Source organism: Lipophrys pholis (assembly GCF_963383615.2).
Source record: "Lipophrys pholis genome assembly, chromosome: 21".
Lineage (NCBI taxonomy): Eukaryota > Metazoa > Chordata > Actinopteri > Blenniiformes > Blenniidae > Lipophrys > Lipophrys pholis.
The window spans coordinates 9,429,975-9,451,509 of record NC_137649.1 but is presented as its reverse complement, the minus strand read 5'-3'; the positions used below and the strand labels follow the sequence as shown (position 1 = coordinate 9,451,509).

Sequence of the window (21,535 nt, the reverse complement as noted above, 5' to 3'; positions counted from 1 at the left end):
AATATAGTGGTGTTCTGGAAGTGCAAGGGTTAGTTTGGGGGGTCTCTTTCATAAGGATCTAGGGTAGTGGGGCACCCCTTTTGGTTGCCAAGATGCAGGGAAATGTATGATGGAATGCTGCTTGGCGCTGCTTCGGAGGAGCGAGCTCCATGCAGCGCAGAAACCAATGGGGACACACACTTGCAGGAGAGAGCGTGTACAGTAGACCCGAGGATTAGAGTTAACAGTTTCAACATGCTTAAAATACATATCACAAAAGACTGAACTATGAGAGCTTATGTTTTCATGTATTATGTTCAGAATGACATCATTTTATACATCAAGTAAACGTGGTAATCACAATTAGCTGATAAAGATTGTCTGATTGGATTATTTTGGAACATTTATCAATTGGTGGCCACAGCTCACAAGTCAGAATTTGAAAAATCAAGGAAAAATGAGCAAAAAGGATAAAATATCTGAAATGTTGCCATTAGGAACGGCAGACATTGGCTCGGTTTGGAGAATGAGCTCTTGACATCATTTACTTAAGTGTTTGTGTTTATCACAATACTCGACAGCATTATGGCATTTTTAACTACTAACCTTGCGCTAACTCGGATCTCTCTAGCAGCACAACAACCACCTTTTCCAATCATGACTGTGATGAGTTTCACAGTAAGGCCTCATCCAGAGGACATCAAACAGATGGAGGGGAAACAATGTGGGCAGATTTTGCAGCCTCTGTAGAAGAGGAGCAGCACAGAGCTGACTGGGACTTGAGCCTGAAGCCTGGTGCAGGAGGAGGATAGGGATATGAATAGGGAAAAAAAAGAAGAGGGGAGGAGGAGGATGAGGGGAATGTAGAGGAGTGGAGAATGTGAGAGCCTGCAGCTGTCCTGCCACTCTGCAAAGTTTGGCAGTGAAATCTAGGAGAGGAGAAGAAAAGCACTGGAAGGAAGGGACACAGGTCAGACAACACCTTATGGGGAGCTCGCAACCGAGCACGCTCAACCCACACTATATAGACTTGACTTGGACTTGTTTTCTGTGTAGTCCTTCTCTAAAATTAGTTCTTGGAAATGTTCATGTCTTGAGCAGTCTTTTCTCTCCCTACTTTTGAGGATACAATGGATTTGGACACAAATTTCACCTCCAAGGCAATATTGCTGAGAGGTTTTGTGAAACCTATACCCGAGACACAAAGTGAGACGGAACAGACGAGCCAGAGAGGAACAGACGGCACATTGACACCCAGTCAGAAAGAAAGTAATGAATGTCATATCTTGTGAAGTGCGTCCACACAGATCTGGCTGCAGGCCAACGTAATGCAGTCTTCTCCCCAAGGACCAGTAGCACATGTTCGCAGAAGGTCACAGCGTCCAGGAGCCACGTTAATGGCAAAACATTTAGCAAGTGGCACTCTGGAGAAGCGTTGGCATTTGGGGAAAACCTGGAAGGACTGTGCTCAAGTAATCAGCTGCCTATAGACCCACACACTCCTTTCACATCGTTTCAATTTATCCAACAAAGTTGAAGGTTAGTTCCAACTTTTGTGGCCCTTTGTGAATAATAATAGTTACTTAAGTCAATTCTGATCAGCTTGAGTGAGTAAATCCACAATATTCAATCTAAAAGTCACCTCAGTGCTGGCCCTTTTGGTCTTAGACTACACAAGAGGGGAAAAGGTGAAGTTACTACGGAAAAAAGCAACTTAAAGAAGTTAATTTCATGAACACCACCTCCAACATTTCTAGTGACAAGCTCTCAAAAGTCCCCATAAGAAGTCCCCTCTGTCTAAAGAGAAACTCTGGTCAACCTAAAGAAAAATATCATTTTCATTTTTGAGTTTTGGTTCTCCAAAAGGTTTTTAACTTGAATTTTATTTTGGGAACTGTAACTTCCGTGAGGTTTACTTTTGTTTGCTCGACACATTTGCCAGCTCTTGTCGGCCACTTTAGTCACTCTGTTGTGGTAAAACGCGGGGCCCTCTTTACGAGGTGCTGATGACAGAGGCTCTCTCAGAGATAACTATCGATACAAACACTTCCTGACTGGTCTCGGCTCAATTGTTTCCTTACATCTTCGTGTTAGTTTTACCAGTTGCCTGGGCACAAAGAGTTAAGCAAACATCCCCTCAGGGAATGTGGGTATGGATTAGTGCTACCATGCCATAGCTTCCCAGCACTCCTATAGATGTGTGAACGTCTCTTGATGGCACGTTAACTTGGTGACGCATAAGGTTGAGCAGGAAATGCTGAAGCGGAGCAACATGTTCAGCAGTTTTAATGAAGATTGTTCCCTCGAACGGGCCAGTCAAAGGTCAGGTCGGAGGTTAAAGACACAAGTTTAGCTGCAGATTTAACTGTAAGTAAGCAGCGTCTATTGGGTTTGCTTTGGTTCTAAACTGAATGAAAACATAGGTTAGTCGTCTCTGCAGTAAATCTGGAATAACTGAACCTTTTTATACGAGGATTGTCATCCTTAGTTCAAAGCGGAGAAGTCGGCACAATGACGTCTGATTTCCATCACAGAAGACTTCCACCAATTCATTTTTTATGTGTGTGTCTTATATACCATGGTCAACCTAAGCCTTCTCAACTTAATTAAAGCCAAATGTTACTTATTCTTCAGCTTTCTGTTCATGGCTTGGTTCAGTCACTTCAACAAATAATATTCTACATTTTCTCAGGAAGGTGCAGTGAACACAATCTCTGTAGTTTGTAATAAATTTGAAAACATGCCAAATTATACATATATGCTTGATTCGGGATCCCTTCATACGACAATTGTTTACGACCAGAGAAGAGAATCTTCATATAAATTATTCCCATCTCTTTAAAAAGTAATGGAACTGAAGGAATAAGCTAAGAATAAATCAAGATGGCTCATTTTGCAATTTGTGGGCATTGGGCAAACCCTTAAGCACATTTACGCATGCTGTAAAGCATAATGAGACACGGCGAGCTTCCGTGACGGTATCTTACATAAATTGTGGATAAACAAAAAAAGTCTCGAAGATTAAAACTGAAACGGTCGAAATCCTCAAAGTTGTTTGTCTCTCTGCTGACTCTCTGATCTTAAACTCTGAACACACAAACCCCCTCAGCTGCTGTAAGACTGATCTGCTCACCTCGGGCATGCTCGGTAATTGTTTTCCGTCTGAGTTACTTGACAGTTGGGGGTCAAGACTCAAGTGCAGGCTTGTGTTTTCTTGCGCCATGAGGTGAGCGGCAGACAGTGTGAGGAATAAACTTCATGCAAGCTTTAACACATTACCCAAAGTGGGTCAGTTCAGCTGGGTTATAGCCACAGTGTGGAGGAAAAAAACAAACAAACTCTGTTGTGAATTCCGCTGCGTGTTTGTCGTTTCTAACTTCAGCCTTTGTGTGGAAAAAATAAATAAATAAAAAAACTCAGCATGCCCACGCTGGGTACTTTGTTTCTGTAAGATTACTGTCAAAAATGCTGGCGGACCATTCTTATTGGCATAACCTTTCTGGTAGATTTGCTATTTTAGTTCACTGTTGGTATTGCAGTTCTGTCATTGGAATTTGTAATAAGTCTGGAATGTGTCTTGAAGTACCAAATCAACAATGATCCTCCAGTCTCAGGAATGCTGTACGGCTAAGAATTAGCAACGACTATTGTTATATGGATACACATGCACACTCGTATTCATGCGCTCATGTGGCATCTCAGTAAAAACTCAGTCTTCATGTTTTCAGATTGCCGACGGTTCTTAGATCGGGCCGCGCATGCAAGGTGATATTTTAGCCTCTGCTGAGTGCGTTGCCTTTCTATTGTCTGCTTTCGTGCAGTTACATGGCTCTATGTGACATGACGCTCGATCCTCCGCATGAGCCAGTTCTGCTGGCTTCCACCGTGCCCATTGTCTTACCACTAACGTCTTTCTATGTTTGTGCCAGTTCCTCCACATGCTCCGCCCACCCAGACTCGCCATTTGGCTCACCTCACCTGAGTCACCTGTTTTTTGGGTTTTTTTTGTTGCATATCCTCCTACTTTTTGTCTCGGAGCTTCGCTGTACTTTCAGTTTAGAATAAAAAAAAAAAACATATTCTGTAGTGCCACTGGTTTTACTTTCAGTACATGTTTTCATCCTGCTGCTGCAAAGCACAACTTGTATTTTGTGGGTTAATGATTGGAAGCAATTTGTTGCTGGGAATTACAGTTGCTTTTCAAGAGCGTGAGTGTGCTCGGAGTTCAATCATTTCAGATGCTAGAGTCTCTGTCTGCAGACATCATGATCCTCATTAGTTGGAGTTTTTTTTCTTTTCTTAACTCGATTTAGTCACACTTAAGCAATCATTTTTGCTTGCGAGCCCTTACACACAGCGTAATGCGCACAAACAACCCCCGTGGATGTCTGGAGAGAGAGAAAAAAAAAAAAAAAAAACACATTCACACGCTAACGTGCCAGTTTTGGGTAAGTAGGGCAGCATCTCAAGATGATGCTGGAAAGTTCAAGCAGAGGATAGCGTGTCCCCTCTGGGAGTGGGCTGTGAGATCTAAGCTTTGCACTCACACATACCCACACTCGACACATTCCCCTCAAAAATGTATTGATTTGAAATTCTCTTTCAAAAACTGTGTCAGTTGCATTTCAACTTCTTTACTATTCCCTGACGGTTCTGTGATCGTAGAGCAGATATCTAGGAGAGGGAAGCTTACCTTCATACAATTCTGCTTGAGATTTCTCATCATGCCTTAAGAAGTGAACAGGGTGTTGTTCTGTTTGTTTTTGGCCCCATCCTCTCATCTTTTTGCCTTCTCAGCCCCTCTTCTGTGTCAGAGATGGCACGCACACACAGGGAAGCTGAGGATGAGTGGGAGGAACAGAGAGCCGCTTTGTCGTTCAGGCGCTCTATCTGTGGAAGCAGAGGCGCGATGTGTGTCGGCGCTCCTTGGTCTGAGTTTACGTCTGTGGTGACATGTGTAGAGCCACATATCCACCGTATGTGTTTGCCGGGCACCGGACACAATCTTTACAGCCAGTTGGCATCTCGCCTGCGGTGACCCACCGGTGAGACTGGCATATCTGCACTGTAGCTGCAGTCTGGAGAAGCCATCAAAGAGGATCTATTGCAGAGCCAGTCTGCTGCTACCTTTCTGAAAGTGTTGGTGAATGTGTGCGAGTGCACACCTTGTTCAAGCAAACTCTCCTCCTTCAGGTAGGATTTTCTGAGCACACAATAGTCTGCACAATCTAGCTGTTTAAACAGGGCTGCCAAAAGTTGTGCTTGTTTAAGAATGTAATAATCCAAACAGTCCTGTCCCAGATGTTCTCTCTGTGTACTCTGGCAGGTTAGTGAAAAAAAGCCTTTATGACCTTAGTCAGGTACCTGCACTATGACTTATGGGAATGGTCATATTCCCCGGAACAGGCAGATTGTTTAAAGGTTTTTTCCCCGACATGACTTGATTTACTGAATGCGGAAACTGCCCCCGTTTGCTTGATCACAGTAACAGACAAACACAAATTGCTGGTAGGACTTTTAGTCCTGAAGTTAATGTGTACGGCGAAGTCAGCCAAGCTGTCTCTCCAACAGTTGTATGGTCTGCCCGGTTTGTTGATTGCTGTTGTGATAAGTGTAGGGTTTAGGCCAATTTGGAGGGTTTTGGCCACCTCAGCACTTTAGGCCCTCTACTCATTTGACTCTTAGGATTCAGGCGCTTTAAGAGCTCTCATAGTAGGTTATGTCACCTCTGACTCATTCCTTTACTCACCCTTTGAAACTCGACAGCGTGGAAGACTTGTGCTTCTTTGCCCGAAAGCTATTTACGGAAGAACAAAGGCTAAACTGAAGGTCACTTTGATTAGGAAGCATGGCTGGCTAACTGTAGGAAGCCCTTTACTCCCAGCTTCCTGTGACTGTTATCCTCCAATCTAATATCTGGGTGTGGTTTCAAAGGATGATGCTCATTTCTCGACACCGGCACATTTCCTATTCCTACTTTCCTTGTGGGGAAATTCCACATCTATTTATCTTTTCTCAGTGGCAGTAGCACAATGTTTCACTTAAAGGTTTTAAAAAGCCATTCGCGTCGCACCCTTTACCCTGCGTCTGCGGCGCCGACCTACTTGCATGACGTCAACTCCTTTATTCAAGCTTATTGATCCATAAGGTAACCTCTTCGAGTATTACCTGAAATGCCACATGAATTCCAACGCCGCAGTCTCTTTACATGATGAATAAATTGCATAATATTTCAAATTTAGCCTCGGCTTCAAGGCCCTTTGAAACACATTGACTCATATGAGTCAGAAACAGTCGGTCTTGTGTTTTACTAATGAAACATTTCTGTACAGAGCACACATTGTGGAGGATCAGAGAGCAGGCATTTGTCTTAATAACACATCCTTAAAAGCTGTGAGACCACATTTAATTTGCACATGTATGAACACAGAACTGCGATATCAGCATCTCCAACATGACATTTCCTCTAATTCCTCCCTCGCTGGCATATTATTAAATGTCAGACACAAAGCAGGAACTTATCTTAGGTTATGCTTTCTTGGCTGGGTTCTGGCAAACGTTCAATAACACAATGACTCTTTAACTTCCTCAAAGAAATCCCAAAATATATGAAAGAGGTCATTACACAGATCTACCCCTATTTTAGTAATGATTAAACATTCGGTTGAATACCCTCCTCCTGTAGACTCATTCCAATCCCTTTTATAGTCCTAAAAATATGTTTAAGATATTCACAATCATACCACATTATGCATTCATCTCTTCTATTCAACAATTACTCAAATCACTCACTTTCCCAGCTGATTTTAACATCTGCACCTTCATGTCTGTTTTCTGCAATCAGTGTTATTTAAATTTTGAGCTTTTTCGCTTTGCATGTTTTGAGAAACACTCCATGAATGAAAATGCTTCAATAACATTAACGCTGTTGCCGTGTTGTCAAATATTTGACTCCTCACAGTTTCACATCTTCCTATCTACGGCAACTCTACTTCGGCAAGTTGCAGGGGGCTTGGTTATTCTTAGCTACCCCCCCCCCCCCCCCCCCCCCCCCCCCCCGAGGTCATGTCAGGATTAACTCATTGGAATCAAGTCGCACAGTTCTTGTTGAGCAACGGGCATGGGTTAGGAGCACTAGAAATTAGCAATGTTGACATGATGTCTGCCTCTGGGATGAGGCCTTTGAGTTTGTGGTCCGGGCCACATTGTGAAACACCGATCTCTACCCCGAGGTCTTGTGCTGACCCTGTTTGCTTCTTGGCTGCATTCAAGGGTTTTTGCACATGGTGGGTTTGAGCAGAAGGAGCCGGGTTATATGCTCCTTGACGTCTAAAAGACAGACGATAACACACAAATACCTGTGCCGGTGAAGTCAAACCCTCGGGGCCTTGCATAATCACACACTCCAGCTAAAGTTGCAGACGCATTAGGAGTGTGTAGTTGTGTGAGTGATATGTTATAATGAGAACATCTATTTCAGAAGTATGATTCAGCACTGGGGTTGTAGTGAAAACAAGAACTCGTGTTCTGGATCAGCTCAGCATTGAGTTCAGTAGAGATAGGTTTCATGTACATGGATGCTGGTGATGGTGTATTGTACTCTAATGATGTGAGACACGCCAGCAGGTGTTTGCTTTGAGTGGAGGGAGGTGTGCTCTGACTTTACTCTAATTACTCTGAAGAATTCTTGGAGTTGGCTCTCATCATGCCTGTTTTTTTTGCTGGAGGAGCCAAGACTTTACTTGACTCCACCGCTACCCAGGGCCACGAAGTAGGTTCAAAACCAGCATTGCAGGTTTGGGTACTTCCTGTCATGACTTGTAGGTGTGCACACACGTGCTTGTGTTTGTTTTCACCAGCGTGCCGGTGTGTCTGAATCTAACAGAAGATTGTTTTTTTTTTTCCCTTACATGAGGGAGTTATGACGCATGACCTCCATTGTAGAGTCTTTAACCAACTGGTCTTTCATATTTATATATCAACCAAGATCTCATGATCCCTTGTCGGTGTTGTGCTTTAAGTTCATATGTCATAGTCAATGATTGATTTTTGAAGCTGACATCTGATACTTTTTTTTTTATCTTTTATCAGGAGAAACAGGACCCAAGCAGCACCTCCCTTCTGCTCCGAAATGAAATCCAGGTAAGCAGAGAGATCATGCACACGGAACTTGAATGGAATCTTTGGGAAAAGGTCAATCTGACACCTGTCTCCATCTCTGATTTCCAGGAATCTTTAGGCTTCAGCAGCGAAGTGTCGACTCCCGAGACGGACAGAAAGTATGTTTTTTCTCTCCCAACTTCATCTCTATGAAATGTGACCATAACCAGTGTGGACGTGTGAAATATGCCTGGATTGAAATGTGTGTCTGTTGCGTGTCCAAACACTGTGCGGTGCACTTTGCGTCTGGATCTCATCAACCCCGTTCCTGTCTGCAAACAGAGTCATTGATCATTCTTAAACTTTGTGCCTTGTAGTCAGGTACAGATGAACAGAAGCTAATTTTTCCCCAGGCACAGTTCATGGTAATGATGTATGCTGGCGTGATGGCTCGTACGAAAGATAACCGACCTTGCCTTTGGGGATTGGACGGCGTCTCCTCAGATAGAAAACTCATGAGCCGTGTCATGTTAGTGAGTAATAGACAGCTCCACTTGACCTTACTGTAAGTGTAGGCAACATTGAAAAAAAATAAAATACTGATTCGCTCTGACAGGCCTACATGCACGATTCTGTTTCAGTGTTTTGCTGAAGCAAAAGAACAGAATGATTTCACCAGAATTAGGGTGAGGTTTCTTCAGAAATATTACAGCTGCAACAATCAATGCCTCATCAGTCTAAGCAGACCTGTGTAAGCGCTTTTCCAGTTAGCAGGAGTCATTCTGGTTTAAAATATTCACCACCAGCATTTTTAATCATATTGTTCAGCCGCACCTGTAATGTACAACGCATATAATTGTCTGTAGTCATATATCGTCACTGATATGATGTAGTCAGGTCCTCTAAGATCTTCTGGTCACACGTCCCTGCTGCTATTAGAGGAAACCCGGTGACTCCTTCGTACGGCTGACCTGCTCGGCTCAGCAGCGATTCTCTCGTCTCTGGCCGTCTATATTTCCTTCCTGCCTTTGTGTTCCCGTGGGGTAGAGGGGGGGAGACGGAGAGTGCGATGGCTAAAAGATTGTCGCGAAAGAGCATGAACGAAAGAGCAGGATGGAACCAGGCATGGGTGGGGTTCCTTTTTACTGGTTCCTGTAACACAAACGTATGTGAGCTCGTTTTGTTTTTGCCCAGCAAAGTATTTTGTTTGCATGGCATTTCTCAAACATACCTCACTATGAGATCACTGACCCACGGTGTTACACAGCTTTCAACTGGTCCAACTAACAACTCTCCAAATGATCTCCCCTGTCAAACCGGATCAAACTCATGGGAGCTCCACACATTCGGTCCCTTTATAGACGCGTTTTATTTGGTCTCTGCAAAGGTCGGCAGTAAATTTCAAGGTTTTCTCGTGACAAGATGGCTGAGAAAGATTTTTCAAACGGCACCGCCTCAATTTGTCAGTGCTGCCTATTGACAGTTCCACCAAACTCTGTACATGTATGCGAAAAAATCGTAGGAGGAACCCCCCCCCATCACCCCTGTTTGACCCCCAGCGGAGTTGTCATGGTCACGTGATGCGCACGTGTGGCTGAGGAAGTGCATACCACAGACATGATCTCTTTTCCCATGGCTGTATATGTTGAACAGACAAATGCTGAGGATGATTGGAACCAGATTTCAGATGACGTTTCTTTGCTGTTGGAGAGAGGCCCTGGAGCAGCTCCTAACTGTACTCTACTCTGTCTCTTCTTCCTTACTGTCTGGTTACTTTCTCCTTTCCATGCTTCACATGGCTTTTATCAAATCTCTCTGACAAGGATTCAGACTTTGCCTTAATGTTCATCTTCTTGAATGAAATCCCTTCATTTATCTTCCTGCACAGCTCCAAAGTCATTTACGACAGTGAAATTGAGATGAAAATTGTTTTTTAATAATACCTTCATTATATTTATTTAAAAATTTTTTTAAATGTTCTTTATTGTGCCTGTCTTATTCTGGTCACCCCTCTCTTCTATTAAGTTGCATATTGTCCACTTTCCTTGATGAATGGATATGCAGGTAGAGTGATTCCGATTCCTCACAGCCCCCACAAAACCCCCGCTCGCACATTCACGTGTACAGCTGCAGCTCTCCCATCATCACCTCCCTGCAGGACTGTAACAGCTTGAGGAGATTACCCAGACTCTATCCAGGGGTTATGCTCGCCCTGTGTCTGCGTGTCTACTGTTGCTTTGTTGGCTCGAGGTGGGCACAGCTCCCATTATGGCTGGTATGCAACTGGTGATGACAGAAAACTCTCGGAGGCCCGAGGGCTTCAATCCCGGGACTTCCTGTTCAGGAATGTGATTGATTGGTTGGTATTGTTGTAGAAAGTGGACGACATGCTTTATCAGTAAAGCTAACAGCAGAAGTAAATTGATCTTGATAAAAAACAAACGTAGAATAATGGTTGATTATAAGACTAAGAGGGTTTTTGAGAGTATAGTTGCTGTGGTTCTGGGAGCTCAATTTGTACAATAATCAGATGGAAGTGTAAGCGGTGAAGATTCTGTTCCGAATAGCAGTGCCGTGTCAGAAAAACTAAAGCAACCTGTCAGCATATTCATGACTCTGAGCATCTCAGCCCACATGGAAATGTGATGTGGTGAATAAAGTAGAAGGTGGGCGAACAGCAGGAAAAATCTGTCAAAGTGTGCAGTTTTCTAACTGCACGTGTTTAATATGTCTGTCTTTCTGACTTCCTGCCATGTAAACCTCTGCCTTCCTCCTCCATGTGACCCCCGGTGACTTTAGGTCAACCGTCGTTTCCTCCCGTGGACTCGGCCACTGTCACATTGTCGGCTCTTATTGTTATGACAAAAACATGAGGAATCATTCAGCTGCAGGTGGTCAGCCATGCAACCACACATAAACATAAACTCCACATTATGCAAAGAGCAGAAATGAAATAGAAAAGCATGCCAAAGATTTAAGGTTAAACCAATTAAGTTGCCGAGCCACACAATGCCTGGGCTGACACACTCTTCGGAAGATATCCAGGCTCAATCAAAGCGGATATGTGCGGGTGCATGCGCCCGTGCACTGCACATGAGGTTAATTTATAGAGCATAGACAAGGAGGGGGGGGGGGGGGGGGGGACGGTGCCACAGAAAAGCTTCTATTGAGGGAGTCCTATTAGCATTAGCTTTGGCCCTAGCCTATCTGGAAGGTGGGGGGTGAGCAGAGGGGCAAACCATACAGGCCTCCATTCAATTAGCATCTCATTATGTTGCCATGGCAGCCAGGCTTTAAGCCGTGTGAAGATTTCCCATTGCACCGAGGGAGCGCGAGAGAAGGCTGCCATGTTTGAACACGCATATGTTCCCACATACGCGCACATACACAAAAACACGCGGCCTTCGGAGAGGGAAGTGACCTGTTCGTCTTGTTTTTGATCCCCTTGCGCTCTTTCACATTGCTTCACTGGGAGCCTCGTGTCTATTTGTGTGTGTGTGTGTCGCTCAGCAGCTGTATGCATACACACACGGTTGAATTCATAAAGGGCACCTGAAAGTGACAGATCGCCGTGCTTTTAGTGGAGAGATTAGTTTTAATAGGCCTCCGAGGGCCTCGAGTGAAAAGATTTGCATTTGTTATACCTGTTATACCTTAATGAGTCATTTGACTTCCCTCGCTCAATTCTTCATCAGCAAATGTAGCTCAGTTTGATTTTTATTACATTTCCTGCCGTTACTTTGAACACAAGGCTTTAAAGCGCCAGCGCATTCGTTTCTTGTTTTGCTTTCACAAAGAAAACCGAAATAGATTGGTTGATGTGGTTTGACTTCTCCCCCAATGCATGGGAGAGTCAGCCAACATCCAACTTGCTGCTGAATTAACTGAACAATGGGTGGAGGCCACTCGTACACGACTCTCTGATTGAAAGTTGACTGCAGTTCATGTTTTACAAGAGCCCTCTAAAATGATGTGTTTCTCTGCGTTAGCTCTGGTTATTAAGGATGGTTTCTACACGTCAGGGAATTCTTTTCCATAGAAATTTTCCATCTCCCTCTTAAGCTCTCGATTTCTCTCCTCTCTCTCTCTCTCTCTCTCTCTCTCTCTCTCTCTCTCTCTCTCTCTCTCTCCCTCTCCCCCCCCCCCTCTCTATCTCTCTCTCTTCCTCGTGACTGTCTATCCTGTGGAGGGAAATGGAAACACAAACAGGCTGAGTCTGCCCTGTGGTTTCTCCTCCTCCTGTCTCCTGTTCCTCTCCTCCACACTTTCCCTTCTTTAGTCTGCTCACTGCATTACATGGTTGTCTGCCCTTTCCTTCGTCTTGTTTTTATTTTTTTCTTTAACTGCCTTTAAAACTTTATTTTTTTTTTAAATCTCAACTATTTTCACTTGAGCAACTTGAGATGGCAAAATTGGCGTCATTGTGTAGTTTTCCTCACTTCTCCTCTTTCCTCTCTACCATTTCCCCCTCAAGCCTCAGGAGCCTAGTTCTCCGTCACTGAAGAGTCATCATTGACCCCAAGTGGTAAAACGCCAAACTGCAGCAATCCCTGGAACTGTGCAATGAGTTTGTTCAAAGAAATTCTATTATATTAAGGTGTTAGATTTGAAGGAGCGTGCGCGTTATTGTCAGATTTTTTTTTTTCCCCCCTCATTCATGTTTCCTGTTTCTCCAGAATGCCTCTCCAGAAGTCCAGCTCTGAAGATGGATCTGGAGGTAATTTTGGATGCCCTTTCACAAATTTCCCCGAATAATAACAAAAAAGTGTGGAATATGAAATGTCGGAATTTTTGATGATGCAGAATAGAAAATGGATGGTTTGTATTTCTGTTACAATCATCCTGCCTGATGAAATATTACAGTAATGTCTTCTGTAACTGAGGTAGATTTTTATGAGAGGATATCAGGAATCTGACACCTTATGAAGGAACCACACATTTGCAACAGTAACTTTTTTTTTTTTTTTTTTTTTTGAACATATGTTAGCTTTGTTTAACCATTTACCAAGCGGATGGCGGTTTCTGAAAATGAAGGATTCCCTGTTAAACATATGATTGATTAAGCGAGATGACACATTCAAGTAGGCGATCAGTATTCCGATTGTTTTCTTGCGGCCAGAATCATTATAGTATATTTGGCGTTTTATTTGTTCCCTACAATGATTCTCGTCTTCCCTTAGGCAAGTGGGACAGTAAAAAGAAGAATAAATCATTTTGGCAGAACTTCCGCAAATCTCAGCACAAGCCTGTTGCACGACAGACATCCAAAGGTTTGTGTGGTTTCCCTCCTCACTTCATCGGGTTGCAGGATATTTGTTGCGTCATGTTTTTGCATGTTTTTTTTTCTCCTCGACCCACGCAGGGGAGGATATTGGCTACGTGGCCAGCGAGATCACCATGAGTGACGAAGAGCGGATCCAGCTGATGATGATGGTGAAGGAGAAGATGATCACCGTAGAGGAAGCTCTGGCTCGGGTAGGAGTCTCCGGCGTCGTCTCTCACAAGTTCTCCTCACTTTCCTCGACCTCCTCAAACAACTCGGGCCGTTGGTCCGTAACGTCCCTTCACATACATTCACTTCCATCTGGGTTTGGTTTTAGACCTTTGCTCTTGTGCCCCATTTTCCTGGCTTACTAAAATGACTCACTCCTACTAACGTCAACAGTACTCATATTTTAACCCTGCATTGTCATCTTTACACACACACACACACACACACACACACACACACACACACACACACACACACACACACACACACACACACACACACACACACACACACACACACACACGAACTTCTAACCGTGTGTCGTCTCCAAAGGTTCAGGACTCTGGGAGTTTTAGGGTGTCAATTCTTGGGAGTGTGTGTGGGTGTGTTGATCAGCTTGCGCAGCTGATGGGTGTAGTAACTCGGTAGCTCCCTCTGTTGGCGGGATGCTGTGGTGCATTGTGGTCCTGTTCTCTCTCGGTGGATATTCAGTCGGCTTTCGTTTTAATTATCTTGCATTTTGATTTGAATCGTATTTCCAATCAATTTCTTTTGATTGTTGGGTATCTTTCTTTCCTCTATTACTACTTCTCTTTCTTTTCTTTCTATGTTTCTTGGATCTTATCTCTTTTCTTTGCATTAGACACAATTTAAGATGCTTATCAGTACTATCACTGTCCAGTAGTATGTGACACCTGGGCCGTACTCCAAAAGGCAGATAATAAATAACTTTTTTTTTTTTTCTACACACAAAATTTTTACTTTGTCATATTTGCCAGTAGATCATCTGTTTGCCCTGTGGTTGTGTGATAGTGTCTAATTTATGTTTATATAGTAGACCGTTGAATGTACCCTTTAGGCCCCCCCACCAAAGAATAAAGAATAAATAATGTAAAGCACATTTTTAATTCATCGTCAGAAAAATCCTGCACCGAATCTAAATGGGATCTATTACATCAATGTTTATTGTAATATTCTGGACCTCCATTAGCAGATGAAAAGCAATTGGACTTACTTAAAGTTTTGAAGGCTTTTCAGTTTAAGGACACGTCGGCTCCGATCAAAGTGATCTGAACTGAACTGGAGTCTTTCGTATAAGAGACAAAGCATCTTATAAAGTCATGTCGCCTTTCTAGACAAGAAACAAGGATCTCACATTATCCCCTGCTCTCTTGTTACACAGCTGCCCAGATCATGCAGTATGGGATGTTTGTAATTTCACATCAGCCTCACTGTCTGAGCAAGTGACCCTATAAAGGAACCTGTGATGTGAGATAAAGTTAGCTGCTTACAATCGAGCATTAAGAAGGTCATCATGAGTCTGTAAATTAAACATTGAAACGTGAACACAAGAAGGAAAACACCCCAAAGCGTAATAGATCTCCTTCAAAATCCAATGTATCCTTTCAACACATGACAAAGGAACAATAAGAGGAACTGGTGACTTTTTCTGACTCCTTTAATGGTTGCTTGCCTGATCATCAAACTTAGGCTGCTTCATTGATGTCACTGCATCACTGTGAATGAGCACTGCCGATGTCATTTGAATTCCCCCCCGTTGGCCCGTGGAGAACCATAGCATGATAGGTGAGAGTGGGTGTCCCTGCCCTGTTCCTCTGCCTCTCTAAACTCTTCTTTTCCATGTAGCTGAAGGAGTATGAGCGCAGCAGACAGTCTTGCAGTACTGACTCTGCAGAGTGGACTGATGGATCCGCGCCCAATCTAAACCAGTCCTCAAACTGCAACGTAAGTACACCCCACCCCACCCCATTACCCCCACCTCCCCACCCTCTGCCCTTTCACTCTACCTCCCTTAACACTCTCACCTTTCAGTTTAATGTTTTCAGCCACGGAGGATGTGATGGAGTTTTGTGAATCATGTTCTTCTTTGTGGACGTGTGTGTGTGTGTGTGTGTGTGTGTGTGTGTGTGTGTGTGTGTGTGTGTGTGTGTGTGTGTGTGTGTGTGTGTGTGTGTGTGTGTGTGTGTGTGTGTGTGTGTGTGTGTGTGTGTGTGTGTGTGTGTGTGTGTGTGTGTGTGTGTGTGTGTGTGTGTGTGTGTGTGTGTGTGTGTGTGTGTGTGTGTGTGTGTGTGTGTGTGTGTGTGTGTGTGTGTGTGTGTGTGTGTGTGTGTGTGTGTGTGTGTGTGTGTGTGTGTGTGTGTGTGTGTGTGTGTGTGCGCGCGCGCGCGCGCGTTTTATCCAAATCTAGTTTAGCTGAAGTAGTTTTGTTTGTAATACAATTCTCCTGTAGACTTTTCATCAATATAAAGCAGAGTTTTCATTGAAAACAATATTATATCTCATTACATAATTCAACTCAACTTCTACCTCACTTTCTTCTCTTTGTCTTTTTCTCTCTGCTCTCCATGCATTGGTCAAACTACAATATACCCACCTTTAAAGAAAAAAAAAAAAAAGAGACATCGCCTCCACCCTGTTGTATGCACATTAATAACATTGCATCACTTCTGGAAATTGCTTACTCCAGTTTTCTAAGTCTGAAGTCATACATTGGCAGTTGCAATGAGATATATGCAATTTGCTTGCAAGTGCTCTCCCATATTTTATTCAGCAGTTTAATCCTGTCGTGGGCATCTCATTGGAAATGTATTCCCAAAAAAGACACAACTAGCGGCTGCAGTGGCAGGGAAATGGTCTTTTAGAGATTCAGGTCAGATCTCTTTACATCAATCAGTTGTAAATATGTATGGAAAGCCAAGCGGGGTAGCAGACTAATTCCAACCCAAATATTCTGCTGCATCAATATCTTTAAGGGGGTTGAGATGTTGAGTGAATCTACATGTGACTGGTGCTTTGAGTTATGGAGCTGAAGCTCAGACAATCATGTGCTTTTCTCTTCTTTATATGATGACAATCCTCCAGTTCTCGCTGCTTGTTTGGGTGTTTGTGCCTTATATATGCGGCAATATGTCTCCTTTTTGTGCAGATGCTGGAGGCACAATTGTCACAACAGCGTTTCATTAGTTTTGTGCTTTATGGCATCGTCTATTTTGCTTTCAAGCAGTTCCATACGCTGACCCACTTTAAAACAGGAAGTGAGATTATGCAAACACAAAAAATTCCAGGTCCCGAAATATATGAAACCCCACACATGTTAACTGTTGCTCGTCTGCAATCTGTTGACTCAACAGTGCAGTCTCAACTGCTTTTGCTTTTTATGTACTTCGGGGAAACCAATATAAAGTCACTGTCCTATTGTTTAAGTAAATCAAAGGTTGATCGTGTTGGTAATGGTGGGGTGGGGGGGGGTGTTGAATTTGGGAAAAAATGGGCATTCGTGACACATGCACCTGACTTTTATACATTAATCACTTGCCAATTCTTTTGCTGAAGACATTCATGTTTGCATTCATAAGAAAATCAGATCAACGTGCCTGTCTTTCTCTAACTGAATCAGTAAATCTATGAATAAAGACTCATGCAAAATGGTTTCCTCACACCATCAAGGCTCCCTATTAAAATATTCCTCCGGGTAATGATTGATGATTCTCTTCTGTATGAAAAATAGGCCAATTATGCCGTACATAACCTGAGCCCGGGCCCTGCCTGCCAACTGGCTTTTTGTTGTGTGGGCTTGAATTGCGCATGAGAACGCAGATCAACTTATCAGGCTGTTAAACCTTGCGCTACCTCTCCGCCGCCAGCTGCTCACTTCCTGCGTGAAGAAGACTGATCGATAGGGGATTTTGTAGACATGAGAGAGGATTGAGGAGTTGCAGCACTGAAGGAGCATTGTGTGGAGGAACACACAGTTTGGCTCTGAAGGCAAGTGCTGCAGGCAGAGAGGAAACAAGGGAGACAGAGAGAGTTAAGATAAAGACATTGCGTTCGTCCCCACAGTTAGAAAAGGGGGAGTTCTGTATCCCCTCTTGCCCCAAGTTCCAAAATTGTCTACTTCAGGAAATATTTCTTCTCTGCTGGGGCCTCTTCTGGTGTCACGTCCTGCCCCTTCTCCTCTCCTCTAAATGGAAATTGGGTCATTCACAAATTCATGTAGTTAACAGTTCGACTCCTCTGTGCATGCCTGTACTATATATACAGACATTAATAAACAGTACATGTGCGTAGCTGACATGGTTGCAATCTAAAATTCTTTGGGCTTTTTTTTTTTTTTTGGGATGCGGTCTTCCCCCCCCCCCGTCTGTGTTACCCTGCCGATCAGAGCCCACATTCCAGGGCTGGCCATTAGTGATTTGGGGGCCAAGGCAGGGTCAGAGGGGCTCAAATGCTGGGATTGTTCTCCATGCACAACACGCCTTTTCTCTTCTAGCTATGCGGCACGACACATCCGAACAGCCCCTCATTCCTCCGGACTGAATTCACTAACAGGCTGCGTCTCTATCTGCCAGCATGCACACGGGGGCAAGGATATTATTTTTGATCAATCATGCATGAGAATATAGACAGGGCGCTGTGGACTAGTCGGTTCCTGCTCCTACTAAGTGATGGGCTATAACCACAAGAAGTGATACCTTGCCTTTTTAAATGAGCTGGTAAGTTTTATGGTACATAAATTGCTAATTTTCCAATTTTTGGAATGTTTTCTTTTGGTGATTGCTTTTTTTCTGTTTTGGCACAGCTTTGCAGAAATGTTCTGGTTTGGAGTTTTTGTCTTTTTTTGAGAGAGAAAAAAAAACTCTGCATCAAGTTATGGGACTGATTTTCAGAGTAATTGGAATAACAATTGTGGGATTGGAATTTTTATGTCGACTTTGTTTTCAATGGCTGCCTTTTAGCCCGTCTTGATTCATGGCCTCATATATCCGGCCTTCTTTCTCCGTGCGTCTCTTCTCCCCCATTTATCTGGTCATTTGCATGGATGGAGCGCCATGGGACTTTGTCAGATATCATAAATCACTGCCATCTTTTATGGCTCATGTCGAGTTTATTGCCACATTCAAAAGCATTTGTGATGAAAATTGTTATCCCCACCAATATGACAAAGGTTTTCACATTTTGCAGATATAGTTACTAAAATAAGTTAGGATGAACTTTCCTGGCGCTCAGTTGTGTGTTTCATCCGTGCGGGGAGATGAAGCCCTCAAATTTGTTTGCGCATAATGACAAATTTAGAGGTTTTGTTTGCTTTGTGAACTGGGCGACGACTTTTCACGTTTTTGACTCGTGCCTGCTTGCAGAAATGGCGACGTCGTCATGTTGCTTCGGCGGTTAATGTGGACTAGCGATTGTGGACACTGTTCCGAGTTTTGCTCAAACCCAAACCACAGTTGTTAACATCATTCCCAAAGTGTGTCAGCAGCCTCTGAGCCAAACCCCAAGTCTGATCTCATGATAGAGAGAAAGCATTTTCTTGCTCCTAAAATGTAAGTGTGGCAAGATAAAACCTTTTATCAGGCTGAGATTTACTTACTGTTGGCCTGGTCTATCTTGCTGTGTTTTCGTGCTTCTGTTTGCTTGCATACATGCATGCATGTCTTTCTACAGTATGTTTCCTCGGACACATGAAATTGGCAGCGTATGACCAGAGAGCTGGTGTTGCTTGGGAAACCAGTGGCAAATAAAAACAAATTAAGTTGTTTGAGATTCACAGTAATGACAGTGGTTTCTGCCAGGCATTCCTCCGCTTCAGCTCGTCGCCACAAATCAAGGACACTGCAAGACGGGTTCATACAGTAGTTTAGGAGGAGGGCTCGTGTGTGTGTGTGTGTGTTTGTGTTACAAATGAAACCGTTTGTGAGCTGGTCTCATTCCATTTCCTTTAGTGTCTGTGTGCGACATCAGATAGACCTTTTAGTGCAGGTTCATTTTGTCATTCACCACTGGAAGTTATTTGAGATTTAAGTGTCATCTGGTTCATTATTTCAATGTATTTAATGCTGTTTACTCTTGATTATGAACATCACACGGTGCTATTTGCCTTCATTCGTCCAACCCTTCATCTCTCACCTCACTAACTTTGTCAGCATCCTAAACAAAGCTGCCATCTGTCGCATTATAACAGAGTCCTTGCAATCACAAGGGGGATTTATCCAAGTATACAACTTTGTCTGCTTAATGAATTGAAAACAAATCTGTGCATATTTGTTTCCTAATGAGAAGATGTTGATGTGTTTTTTTTTTTTTTTTTTTATGTAATCACTGTTCCTTTGTATCATATCGCTGTTCTATCTTTTCCCCCCTCACACCAGTCTCGTGAACAGTCTGATGATGAGCAAACAGAAGATTCTGTAAAGTTCAAGCGGCTTCACAAATTGGTTAATTCGACACGTCGGGTCAGGAAAAAACTCATCAAGGTGGAAGAGGGAAAGAAGCATGCCTCTGAAGGTTTGTCATTCTGTCTGACCATCACGCGATCGTGGATTTATTCCACAGCTAAAAACTAAATAACTTTGTTTGTTTGTTTGTTTGTTGTTTGTTGTTTACTGGCTATAGTACAGATCAAGAGACTGAGCATAATCTGAGATTCTCTTGACTAATTACAGATTTTGTCTCTTCAGATTTTCTGAATCTGGAGGCACCTCCCACCTGTGAAGACAACACCGCCCTGTATACTGGGGTCCTAAAGAAGCCCCTTTTGCCCCAGGAGGCTTCTCTACCTTCCCTCCTCCACGATCAGCTCTCTCTGGATGGAGACACAGACAGTCTAACAACCTCCCCTTCATCCAGCAGCCTGGACACCTGGTCTGGACACAAACTGGTCAAAACCTTCAGCAAGTCTTCCAGCACCCACGGTCTCATCCGGCCCCCGAGGAGAACCCCGGCTGGCTCTAGTGCCCTGGGCGGCTCCATCTCTGGCATTGCAGGCAGCGGCTCATCCTTCTCAGAGCTCGATGGCTGTGGATTGGATGATGAAGGGAAGCTGTCTCGCTCCACAACAGACGGCGAGATGAGGAAGGCCCTAAGCTCCATCTCCCACGGGGTAAGTAACAACGAGGCCCTCTATGCCTTTTACGGCCTCACCAAACCTCGCCCCAAAACCCACTCCCAGTCCCGCCTTCTGATCTCCCTGGATGACGGTCCACACGGCAGTCCCAAACCTCAACCTGCCAACCGGCACCACGGCAGCTGGACCCACCGGAAACCCGACCCCAACTACGCGTACTCCACCAAGCACCTCCTATACCAGCGCTCGCGCAATTCCAAGACCCCCATCTCTCCCCTGTCTGTCACCCCCTCCTCCCCAGTCCGCTGTGATGTAGCCAAGTCCAAAGTTTTTGGAAGTGGGGGAGGGAGCTGGGTGTTCCCCTCTCGCAGGTTGCGAGGTCGAACGGCAGTCAGTGAACTGAACATCACCTATGTGGTAGAACGGAGCCTGTACGGTCACCTCAACTGGGCTCAGCTGGTCCGCCCAGTTACCCTCAGCCGCGCTGAGCGGCGCTGTTTGTTGGAAGAGGACCGCGAAGCGGACAGGAAGTGGGCGGCCAGTGTGGACCGCTGCACCAAGCGTGTGCTCTTGCGCATCCAGCAAAAGTCTGTGAGTTTAGACCGTGAGGTTGAAGTCGACCGGCCGCCTCGTGTGAGCAGGACGCGGTGTACCTCAAAGTTGCAGAATAGCTCAGAGTTAATAGGAGGAGGTGTAGCAAGCGTCCACAAATACAACATTCACAGGTCATATAGTGTGTTTAAAAACAGACAAATTAACACTCAAGTCTTACAACTCTTCACCTATGCTGAAAACATCAAGAGCTGGCATGTCTATCCATCTCAGAGCAAACCGCCCCTGGAGGGATGCCATCTTTGATGACCTTTAAGTGAATGCCTTTGGCTTCAAACCTCTTTATTTCAGCTGAATATGAAATGATTATAAAATGTGTAATGCCCCGCTTGGGAGGTGAAGTTAGAGCAGAGGTTTTATAAGTGCCTTTTATAAATGTCGTATCCCTGAAGAACATGTGCACCTCGCACAGTCACACTGATCCCTGTGGGCAAAGTACATTCCTGGAGCTGCTCATCCTTGTAACTGAGCAGCACATTGCCTCGAAG

General features: G+C 44.1%; 1 protein-coding gene across 11 annotated transcripts in view; it reads left to right on the top strand.

The window, feature by feature from the left end:
* The window catches only part of sash1a (SAM and SH3 domain containing 1a), a 146,354-nt gene that overhangs the window by 108,995 nt on the left and 15,824 nt on the right, over nt 1-21,535 (top strand). For 4 of the 11 annotated variants that reach the window (XM_080491341.1, XM_080491347.1, XM_080491348.1 and 1 more), the window contains exons 3-10: nt 8,071-8,121; nt 8,209-8,258; nt 12,756-12,796; nt 13,260-13,349; nt 13,442-13,554; nt 15,218-15,316; nt 19,741-19,876; nt 20,050-20,471. In XM_080491341.1, the coding sequence (XP_080347467.1) occupies nt 8,071-8,121; nt 8,209-8,258; nt 12,756-12,796; nt 13,260-13,349; nt 13,442-13,554; nt 15,218-15,316; nt 19,741-19,876; nt 20,050-20,471 (1,002 nt within the window). Of the gene's footprint in view, nt 1-8,070; nt 8,122-8,208; nt 8,259-12,755; nt 12,797-13,259; nt 13,350-13,441; nt 13,555-15,217; nt 15,317-19,740; nt 19,877-20,034; nt 20,472-21,535 lie in introns of all 11 variants that reach the window. The other 7 variants (XM_080491338.1, XM_080491346.1, XM_080491343.1 and 4 more) reach the window with 3 other exon arrangements.